The sequence below is a fragment of the Podarcis raffonei genome, chromosome 4 (genome assembly GCF_027172205.1).
Source record: "Podarcis raffonei isolate rPodRaf1 chromosome 4, rPodRaf1.pri, whole genome shotgun sequence".
Taxonomy (NCBI): domain Eukaryota; kingdom Metazoa; phylum Chordata; class Lepidosauria; order Squamata; family Lacertidae; genus Podarcis; species Podarcis raffonei.
In genome coordinates this window covers 37,658,715-37,670,715 of record NC_070605.1, presented here as the reverse complement: position 1 = coordinate 37,670,715, position 12,001 = coordinate 37,658,715, and the positions used below count along the sequence as shown (strand labels likewise).

The following is a 12,001-nucleotide window of genomic DNA, read 5'->3' as shown; positions in this document are numbered from 1 at the left end:
GGAGCAGAAGTGAACATTTGAAGTTCCCTTGTAGACACCAGTAGCTAAAAATTCGGTTATACGAATGCTATAAACAAAATTACAGAACACCTGACCCATCTGTATGGTTTATTGAAATCTCATGCCAGGAATTTTCTATGTAAAGGCCACACACTAGTGAACATCCCTGTTGGTAGGTAATAAGATTATTTGGTACTTACTGAACACCTTTACTATTGTAGGTTGTTCAAAGACATTGTCCTCTGTTACAAGCATGCACACAAATCTCTTTTCATCACTGATTCTTGCATTACTAATTGATAGTGTATAATTTTCAGAGAGATTTAATCTGTCTTTGTATTCCAGGACATCGTCATACTGTACGGTTTTTTTGGTTGCAGATCGGAAGGCAATAAACTCCGAAGCCTTGTTTGCCATTTCCTAGAATAAAAGAGTCAAAGTCTATTAGTGTATTCTTATCTATCTAATACCCTCTCTAAAATTACATGAAAGTAATTATGAACTGATTAAATCATACTGGATTTGTAAGGGCACTGCACCAACCATTCATTCAAGAGCAATACAACTGCAGATTCCTACGAGAGGTGGTGGATGCTCCTTGCAGGTTTTTAATAATAGCACCTTGAAAAATGTGGTGTCCTCAGCTAACTTGGCCCACTCACTGCTCACCTCTAACTCCACATTACTTATGAACATTATTTAGCATTATTTAAAGCATCAGTCCCAATACAAATCCTTGGTGGACCCCACTACCATTGTGAAAACTGTCCACTTATTCCTACTCTCTGATTCTGGTTCTTTAGTTGATTCTTAAGGGGAACCCTCCTCTCATACCATGACTGCTAAGTTTACTCAGGAGTCTTCAGTGAGCGAGTTTATCTAGGGTTGCCATGCATCCAGAATTTCCCGGACATAGTCACTATTCAGCCCTTGTAAACAGTGTCTGGGCAAAAAGCACTAAAATCCGGACATATGGAAGCCCATGTCGGTAGTGTGATTTTTGAGAATCTCCAAAAACAAAACAAACAAAAAAACCCCCCAACAACTCAAAGCTCAATAACTTTTGTGTCTGGATTTTCACTTTTTGAAATATGGCAACCCTAGTTTATCAAGCTGTTTGAGAGTGCACAATGTATAACAATGTGCCAAGTGTCTGGTCCTTCAGTAGCTACAAAGGTACCCCTCACAATCAAGAGATATCAAAAGGCTTGGCAAAACCTTGATCCACATGTTTATTTGACAAATCCCAAAGAACTCCAGAAGCTTAGTTAGATAGGATTTACTTTGTAGAAGCCAGGCTGGTTCATCAACAAAACCTGTTATTCTGTATGCTTGGTAATTTTATCTTCAATAATGCTTTCACCAGTTTTTTCTGAAAAAATGTTAAGATAACCAGCCTGCAATTTCCATATCTCCCTGGGTCCCTTTTTCAAAATTGGTGTTACTTTGGCTTCCAAACATGAGAATTGGAAAGTGACCGGTCTTAGGAACGTATTATTGGTAGAAGATCACAATTTCACATTTCAGTTTTCTTGGATGGGTGCCATCCGTACCTGTGATTTATCCCATTTATTTTATCTTAAAGCCCCAGAACTCTCTTGTGACCATTATTTATTAGAGGAAAGACTGAGAGAGATATATACTAAGGCAGTCCAATGAGAAGTGAGCATGTTCAGTAAGCACTGAATGGTGAAAAACAGCTGAGGGTAGGGGAAGTAAAACCAGAGGTATAATGAAATTGAATAGCTGGAAACCTGAACAGAGAGCATACCACGTTCTGACATTTGGTCACAGGTCTACTTTAATCTGATCTCCATGTGCCAAGTGTCTGGTCCTTCAGTAGCTACAATGGTACCCCTCACAATCAAGAGATATCAAAAGGCTTGGCAAAACCTAAGTTTGCTGTGTTCACAAAACAATTAGGGGGAAAAACCCTTGGTGGGGAGAGACAGAGAGATCAAAAATGGTGTGACTGACTTTGAGGTGATAGAGTAGGGAATTGAAAGGTCTTTCCTTGAAGGAACACTGAACAGGAGCACTCCACATGGCAACATTTTGTTGCAAGCCCTACTTGTTGGTCTCTATCAGAGCCTAGTCCTCTTTTGGTTACTTTGCTGTATCAACCAAACAACTGCATTGACACTTTGGTTTGATACCAACATCAGCTTGATGTTTTGCATTCCTAAAACCTGTGTGTACTGCACTGGGCTTATTCACATCAATGCACATACACACTCCTCTACACCTATTTTTGCAGAGACTACCAAGGAAAGTCATTCTGTGACCCTGAGCATGATATACATCACAATTGTAGGTTTTGTTAACATCAGGGAGAGCAGCTTGTTTATCCTACAGTAGCCTCAGGGAACCTCGACAATTGTATCACCACTCTGCTGTGCCTTTATTAGGTCCCCTTTGTAAACTCTATGCACTTTCAGATGCAAAATGAAACACATTCATTGATTCTGTTGACTCAAATGGAGCGGTGTGTGCAACATAATAAATAGATGCTGATAACTTTTTCACTGCAATGAATCACTTTCTATAACAAACAAATTATATATTTCAAAATTACTCAGTGCATATTGATGGCTCTTATCTCCCTAATCGTGACAAGTCCTTAACATGCATCAGATCAAATATACTTATTCTCACCACCAGTCTCACAAACTTGTCCCCACATTGCAATAACAGAAATAACTGGATATAAGCTATACTTACATATTTCCATTTTCCAAACCTAAGATCATTAGGAACTTCTAAATGGCAAGGCAAAATAATGGCATCTCCATATACTGTGTTTACTGTGTACAATCCAAGTCCTATTAAAAAGGAAGAGAAAGGAATATTTAATGCACTGTATTTTATATTTATGGATTCCAGTTAATAGTTTGTCTACGGCTAAAAACAAGAACTTTTGTCTTCAAAATCTAGTAAATTTATTATTTAATTTACTAGGAAAAAGTAAACTAAACATCCATTTCCTTTATTTGTACAGCATACTGCACTTGGTGGAAGATTTCTTCATGGACATTTTAAAAGAGTGAGACTAAAGTTGGTTAGATCCCTGGGGCAGTAGCTGCTTTAGGAGAACAATGGGGGACAACAGCCTCGACATTTTGTAAAGTAGAAGAATCAGTTCAATTTAGCAAACCCATTTTCACTTATCTTGAAGACAAAATTGGCACAGCCAAGAGCAGATTCATTTATAGGTCCTCTCCAGAGTAACTAACACACCTTCGGCTTGGTTCAGAGTGCATTACAATTAACTGAACTCCGTGAAGTGTACTGGATTATATTATGAGGCTATTTCTTTGTCAATGGAAGAACTGACTTTTTAAAAATACAGTGGTATGGAATTCATACATTACAGAAAGGTTGAAAGAGCAAACAATAAGTTCCCTCTGACCTAGTCACAGCAGAAAACATAGGCAAATGCTGGGGTCCTGGGGTCTCAGGAGTCCTCACTGCTACCAAGACTCACCCCACCCTCTGTTTTTTGGGGGGGCCTTGTGCCAATTTGTTTCAGCATTTTTGGGTGGGTGGATCAATTGTCACTTTCTGCTTCTCCCCTTTCTCCACTATGTCCTTCATGCTTTCATTCATTTTGTGGGTAGTGCTTGAAACTATTTCCAATGTGCTTCTGAACAATGGAGTGTAGGCTTGTCTTTCTTTCTTTCTGTCTTCTATCTATCTATCTATCTATCTATCTATCTATATCTATCGATCTATTGATCTATCTATTGTTTTGAGCCCTTTGATATGTGCCAATCCAGAAACCGGCACAAGCAAGCCAAGTTAAAAATGTCTACGCCAGTTATTGCACAGCAAACCAAGTGTCTGCTGAAAATTTGCTTTCATTTAATCTCCGGCTCTGCTCATAACTATTTCTAGCTTGCTCCTGAAGGAGGAGTACAGCCTTATGTTTCGATCCCTCAGCTTTGCACAGTAAACTGCACAAGTGTGTGCTGAGAATGCAGAATAACTATGTCCTTTTGTGACGATTTAAAAAACACGAAACTAAACAAAACAAAAACCCAAGGTGCACACACAGTTTTCTGCACACATGCCCCTCGGTTCTTAATCAGCATAACAGAATCAACCATTTGGAAGCCAGGAACAAACACAAAAAGAGACACCTACTGACATGAATGGGAGACCAACATTGCTTCTCATATACAAATTCAAATACATTTGGGTGTGAACTACTTCAGTCTAATCCAAATGGTTGGGGGAATTGCATTAACAGTTAAATAATGCTCATTTGTGGACAAGCCCTCACTGGGCAGGTAGACAAGGGATGGACTATGCCATTCATACTCTACAGTCCATTTTGGTTGCATGCCAATCATGGATGAAGGAAAATCTTACATAACCAGCAGAGAAATGTTTGGGCAGCAGAGGACACTGGGTGATTTATTAGTCCTTCAACAGCATCCTTGGTAGAAAACAAATAATAATAATATTTCATAACAATTTCAAATCCAATATGGACAGCAACTGGGACAGAAATATCTACCTAGAAGGCTGGTTAAAAGAAGAAGGTCTCCAACAGATGCCAAAATGACGAAGAGGCTAGTATTTCCATGGTGGCCATGAAGCAGAGGGCTTCATTCTTCAGCAGCTAGCATGGAAACACAGTTGACTAGTCTCTTAGAATCTAAGACTTAGATGACTAATAAGAACTTTTGCAGGCTAGTAATTTTGTGGGCATAAGGAGTTTGGCAGCAAACACACTGTGCCAATTTACCAAAGGCATTCCTATTTTCTACTACTAGTCCCTGACAAAACACTGCCTCTGTTGGGCAACTTGGGGACTGCTAGTTTTCCTATCTGTCTGTTATCCTCCAACCCAGGCTGTAAATACTGCTGAATGGATAGCTATTCTATAATAAGCATTTTCAGATCTATTGAGAGATAAGCAGTCTGTTAAGCATTCTTAAATTCTGAAGAATGCAGACCCATAGGGGGCCACAAATGAACACATAAATGTAATGATATAATTGGAAAACTGCTATGTTCAATTTGCTAACACAGAAGCTGCAGGAGCCAGCTCAGGAAGGCTACACCAGCATAAATGACCACAGACATACAAGCAGACAAATAATGGTTTCACTCTGCGCAATAGGGGGAAATACGTATGAAACAGGAGTGTTACATATACTCAATAATGTCCCTATTTTCATCTATGTACAGAGATGCAAAAACTCCCCATAAACTGTGTTGCACTCTAATTGCCATCATAGACTTCAATTTTGTCAGCATTTGTTTAACATAAGGCAAATGATTGGCAATTTTCTCCAGCATGTGAGCAGTCATGCATCCAGCCAAAATATTTTTTGTCATATTCTAAATTAAAAATTGTAAATCTCATCTAGAGCTAAAGTTGAAAACAGTTGTTTTCTAATTTAAAGGATGCAACACTAAGTCCACTAGATGGCGCTAAAGAAATGCAAAAATTGCAAGTTACATAAAGGATCCATATAATATTTATAGATTAATGACCATTTATCTTTTAAAAAATCCCAAAAAAAGCTCACGGAGGAGAAAAACCATTCCCTAACATCAATAAAATTGTATTGCGAGGGTACAGGAAGAAGAATGGCATTTCAATTTGGCACCTCAAATCCTGAAATTCTGATACGGTGCCAAGAAGAAGAAGAAACACTGTTTAGAGCCATTTCTCTCTTGAATAACATCACAGCAAAGTCCTGATCTTTTTTTTTTTTTTAAAAAAAGAAAACACCACCACAAAATTTTTAGAATTTTCACTGGGATGAACTCAGGTTGGAGACTGAACATTTTTCCAGCTGATAAAAAAGGTTATTTGCTCTCCTGCTAATGTACACTAAATGCCATCATGAAAAAAAATAATGTCCCATGGGACTTTCACTGTTGATCTTTTTGCTTTGCTTTCTAACAATACATTTTAACCCCTCCAAGTTGCTACGGTAACAAGCGAACACTACCAGTCAACACAGACCTTCAGGAATGTGAATGAAACCACTTTTAGGGGACGATGTAGGCTGTCAGGACACAACATCACTAGTGAACATTCACACACACACACACACACACACACACACATCCCTTCTGATTTTTTTTTATAAGCACTTCAAACACAGCAAGCTTGAAAGCAAAGACAAATGACGTGTCTTTGTTTGAAAGTCTAATGTACCCAACTGTATCTAAGTGACAAAACTGAACACAATCCATGTAGCACTTTAAAGGCTAGCAAATGTATTGTGGTGTTAAGCTTTCTTGGGCTAAAAACCTCCTTTGTGAGATGCAAGGATGATTATTCTTTACCTATCAGCTATGTCTGTGTACACACACGTATTTCTAAGTAGCACTGAAATGTGAACTAGATACGAACAGAAAGAAGCGGCTGCAAAGGATAACATTTCATGCAACAGATTAAGTAGTCTCTAGTTATGGAGGCTGTAGTAAATGTGGAAATTTTTAAGGAAGAGCATTTGCTCTCCTGCTAATGTACATTTCGATGCACATTACAGAGGGTTCAATTGGAAGCATTCTGGTTAACTAATACAGCTACCTTTCTGGAATTAGCTACCCAAAACAACATGGCTTGAATATGGGACTACAGCAATTCCACAAAATGCAGAAGTACTTTCAGTATAAATACCCCACCACATTTTTGCAATCAGTGGTGCACAGGGGGCAGAGAGCAGGTGGAGGCATGGCTGGTGCACATCCTGGGGGCGTGGCACATGTCCTGGGGGCATGATGCACTGCCTGCGGGCACGTGGCGCCCAGTGCGGCGGGGGCAGCCACAATGGCACCCCACCAGGATCGTGGTGCCCAGGGCGATGTGCTCCCCCACCCCCTCTTCCTCCGCCAGTGCCTCAAACTCAAAGAAATGGTTTTCCAGTAACTAGTACATAGTACAATAGCATAAAACATCTGTGCAGAACTTTGTAAAATAGCATGGTGGTCCCTAATGAACTAGTTTCTATCAGTAGGGAAATGTGGTGGCATTGCCATAAAATAGACCTGGAGCATAGGGTTCTTGCACTGGTACAAGGTGATCTCATAGCAGCCCAAATCCCCACAGCGGTACAGCAGAAACTTACCTATAAGGTTTTGTGTTAGAGCGGCTGTGCCATCCATGGCTTCTTGCATAGCAGCTAAAAGTACCACCGAAGTGCCCTTGGCAACCCAGAGCATAATGATTTGCTGAAAGCACACATATCTATTAAGGTGTCATGATGAGATTTTAATGATGGATGGGGCTGGTGTTTCATACTCTGCCCTATGGGGTGCCTCTTCAGAGACAGTGAAACAAACCTCTATTTGCACTGCTCCAGAACTATAGCACTGGGTTCCCCTTCTATATTTATTCTTGCAGAGAGTATAAATACAACGTGTTGGAATGCAGACTTCTGTAATAAATATTGGGCCAAAGTTCTACCATACCCTATTCCTCTCCAGCATATGATTACAGCCTGGCAGGGAGAGAAACCTTTCCCACTTCAACCAACTTCAGCTGCTCTTTCCAAACACTTTGGGGTTAAGTAAATCTAGTATATATTTGGCAAACACACAAAAATCTTATTACTTCACACATTCAGTGTCAAAGTCCTGTCATCGAAGATATTTAAAGTATTTCTAGGGGAAACTCATTTGATGCCTTCACTGAGCCAGAAAATGTACTATGAAATAAAAATTCAGAATAGAGGACGACATGGTACATAGGCACCAGGCAAAGACGTTCCTCTTCAACCAGACCTTTGGCTGATTAAACAATCTATGGCCTATTAAATGTGTTTGTGGGAAGGGGATTATTGGGTTTTGTTTTGTTTTGTTATTATGTTATGTATTCTGTGTTTTGATTTTACAATTTTATATTGCAAACTGGCCTGTGAATAATGACAATAATCCGTTTACCAGTGAACAAACAAGCTGGCATGTGTGTTCAGGAGCAGTGCTCTGAATCACCTGAACATATCATGAGTTTAGTCATTGGACCCTCTTATTCCAGTACAATCCTATTATAACTTCTCAGAAGTGTCCCACTGAGTTTAATGGGGTTTACTTCCACTCAAATGGACCTAAATACAAATTAGCAGGTTTCCCTCTGTACTGGTGCTACATGACACTTGACACACAGACCCCAGCTTGTAGTAATTTGGCCTCTTCTGCCCTGTTTTCTGCAATTTTCTACATTAATGATTTAAATATATATATATATATATATATATATATATATATATATATATTGCATTTTTCTTTCTCAGGTGGATTCTCAACCCCCACCTCGTCATTTCTGTGGGTCCAGCTTCTTCTTCCTTCCTCCACTGGCTTGCACTGGGGATAACATTCTCTTTATTAACTTGCACAAGATTGGGGTGGTGGTGGACAAGTGGCTGTATCCCCAGAAATGGTCAGGGAAGGCGGTATAATCTCACTCTTCCGCAAAGATCCCTTTAACTCTAAGGGTCTTTGCAAGAGAGTGAGCTTCTTTCCTCCACCATCCAGAAGCCATTGCTGGGGATCCAGTCTTTCTCTTTTTCCTATGCAAGTTGATGGAGACATACACCTGTCCATTAAAGTGCATTTACTGTCTGTGCAGGTGCAGAGGTAAACATGCACGTGCATGATTTAGATTTCAATTACCAGAGGGCCTAGGCCTTCCCATTTTTTCACTGCCCTTTCCAGTGGCACTGTATTCCATAGTGTACCCCTCGAGTGGCAATTATGTTTGCAAAATACAATACAATGATGTCTCACAAATAAAAGAGTATTCAGTGTGGATTTCACCCCAGGGTCACAGATAACTTCTCCAGTAAAAGTTGTTCATAGCCATCGCTGAGAAAAGAAAGAAAGAAAGAAAGAAAGAAAGAAAGAAAGAAAGAAAGAAAGAAAGAAATAGAAACCATTTGACTGAGTAGGTGTACAACTTGTGTACCAAGTTGTAACAAAGATTTCTAAGATTCCAGAATTATGGTGCTGGAGGAGACTCTTGAGAGTCCCATGGACTGCAAGAAGATCAAACGTATCCATTCTTAAGGAAATCAGCCCTGAGTGCTCACTGGAAGGACAGATCCTGAAACTGAGACTCCAATACTTTGGCCACCTCATGAGAAGAGAAGACTCCCTGGAAAAGATCCTGATGTTGGGAAAGATTGAGGGCACAAGGAGACAGGGACGACACAGGACGAGATGGTTGGACAGTGTTCTCGAAGCTACAAATATGAGTTTGACCAAACTGTGGGAGGCAGTGGAAGACAGGAGTGCCTGGCGTGCTCTGGTCCATGGGGTCGCGAAGATTTGGACACGACTAAACAACAACAACAAGATTTCAGAAGTGCAAAAATTAAAAGGGAGCATGTAAGTCTATTTGAGTCCCTTTTTAAAAAATATTGCAGGTTTTTGTTTTTTTAAATCAGAACTGGTTACCCCTGGATATCCCTTAGCTATTCAGATAATAGCTATTTTTGTTTCTTTTCTGTAAGCTAAACAGCTTGACTTCATCAACAGAAAACAGTATGTTTTGGTTGTTGTTGTTTAACTGCTGTTCGGTTCCTCTTAACGGTTTATTAGCTACTGAGGGGAGGGGAGGAATATCAGCGATAAATTAACCAAAAGTCCCCACACGTGGTCAGTGCATTATTTTTTTAAAAGTTACTTGTCTCCAGTGCCCACTTCTAAAAAGTGGCACTATGTTTGTATGTATAAATGATCTCCCCACCACCCTCGAAATTAATTAGGCCAAGGGAAGGCTAAATAGCTTGCTTACTTGATGTAAATATTTTATTACCCAGTACAGATTCTGCTGTGAGCTGAAAAGAAAATCTTTTCATCTGGCTTTCCCTTCTAAACCCTGGGGAGGCTGCCAATGCACGTCTACCTGCATATATTCCTTATTTCTACACCAGGCCATTATTATGGAGGAAGTGTTTTTTAAAAAATAATGAAAACAATTACATCCTGCTTTAAAGCAGAGAAAATGGTCTTTTCAGCAAAGTGGAATGATAGTGGAAAGATAGTGGAAAATGCAGGCTTCCTGATGTAATACAAAGAAGTATCGGCATGAATGCAAAAGCTTTTCGTCAACTGCATGGTGTGCAGTTGTTAGAAGTTTTAAAGGAACCAGGTCAATTAACAGTAGGTAATGTAATGACTGAGGAGATGATGCCTTGTGGTATTACAGCTACCACTGTATTTTCTCATTTAGAAACAAATGAGATTCTGCAGGGAACTGCCTACATTTTGGTAAAGACAGCAAGTCCTCTTTAGTTGGAGACTCTCCTTACCACCCCACCACCACCAAAAACTCCCTCTTTTTATTACAATTTAATTGCGAGAATTAAAAAAAAGGAACAACAGGGAATACTGGAAACATGTGTGCAATTATTAGGCAGTGTCATGCATTATCTCCAGCACCTAACACAAAGCCATTTAAAAATTAAATTATATTAGGGCCCTAAAGTTTCAACTGCCTATTATGAGACAAAAGATAGTCACTATGAAATTCACCTTGACACTTAATAGACATCTTCCATGCCATGGAGCCTCTTCTTGTTCTTTTATTTAGTGATTTCCAATAAAGATGCCCTCTCTTCCCCATGTCCCCATGAATGGCTCTACTCCATGCTATCTGTCATGGATGCTTTAATTGAGATTCCTGCACTGCAGGGGATTAGACCCTCTGAGTCTTTTCCAGCTCTACAATTCTGTGCTTCCACTTCACACCCAGCAACTTCCTGTTGCTTTTCTCCTTTATTTGTGCTTCACCATGCTCCTTATTTCAAAGCACCATTTTAACCCCTTTCAAAATACTAGCCCAAATCTATTTCCCCCCACAACACAGAAGAAGAACCGTAACCAAAAATGCAAAGCAGTGAGCAAGCTTCCAGGTTCTCCAAAAGTTTTCTTCAGGCTCACTGTTTATTTTATTATTGTTAATATTTTATTACAAGAATTTCAGTTACAAAAATAAGGCGATAAGGCTCAATGTTCAACAAGAATTGGAGGGGGGGGGAGAAGAAAAAAAGTTTTTTGCCCAGTCTGAAATATTTGAACATTATTATTATTATTTCTTTCGCCAAACCTTTATTAGGCATTACTGATGCAGACCACCTTAAAACATCCATAAACATTTATATATAATACACACACACACACACACACACACACACACACACAAAGAAGCAGCCATATAAGATATACAGTAACAGAAATTTTAATTGGAGTGTCTTCCTGCTAAACCGTGCTATTCTCCACTCTAATAGATACTATTGACAGACTCAGCTAACTAATCCTTGCACTTAGCTCCAGGTTAATATCAGACAGGTAGGATCTGATATTTTCATTGTGCCATGATGTTAGACTACCTCAAAAGGGGAATAACACGTGTTTACGTAGCTGGTTGTACAGTGGACAGTAGAAAAGAATATGTTCTACAGTTAATAATAATAGTTGTTGTTAACATTATTATTATTATTAGACTCATTAGTCACTTAAAAATTAAGTGACATCAAAAAGGTGAAAAGCAAATAAAAGGTAAAACATGTAAAACAAGAAAACCATTCTAATAAATCCCAAACAAACCCAGCACAAAAATAAGTTTATAGGGAAGAAAACAAGATCATATATTTCTGCATCAAAAGATCAAAGTTTGCATCATGGAATACTGGGACTGGGAAATTTGACATTAGTCCTTTATACAAAGTCCTTCATTAAGCTACCACAGTGCCTCTATCAGCTAATCTTCTTGATCTCCATCTTCTTGAGATATACACTCTTCCTTCATTTCTCTTTGGTCTGTCCTGAATCTCATGTACCGTATATACTTGAGTATAAGCCGACTTTTTCAGCACATTTTTTATGCTGAAAAAGCCCCCCTTGGCTTGTACTCGAGTGAGGCGGGCGGTGGTGGAGGAGGGACGAGCGGCCCGAAAGGAGCCCTTTCTCGCTGCTGGTCCCACCGCCGCAGCCCACCTCTCACAAGGGCAGGCACAGGAGGTCCTGCGCTGTG

At 39.6% G+C, this 12,001-nt stretch overlaps 1 protein-coding gene across 5 annotated transcripts in view; it reads right to left on the bottom strand.

Moving 5' to 3' along the window:
• ALCAM (activated leukocyte cell adhesion molecule) overlaps positions 1 to 12,001 on the bottom strand; it is a 120,462-nt gene that overhangs the window by 39,119 nt on the left and 69,342 nt on the right. For all 5 annotated transcript variants that reach the window (XM_053386243.1, XM_053386244.1, XM_053386245.1 and 2 more), the window contains exons 2-3: positions 2,722 to 2,822; positions 201 to 420 (exon numbers count right to left, since the gene is read on the bottom strand). In XM_053386243.1, coding sequence (XP_053242218.1) covers positions 201 to 420; positions 2,722 to 2,822 — 321 coding nt within the window. The remainder of the gene's footprint in view (positions 1 to 200; positions 421 to 2,721; positions 2,823 to 12,001) is intronic.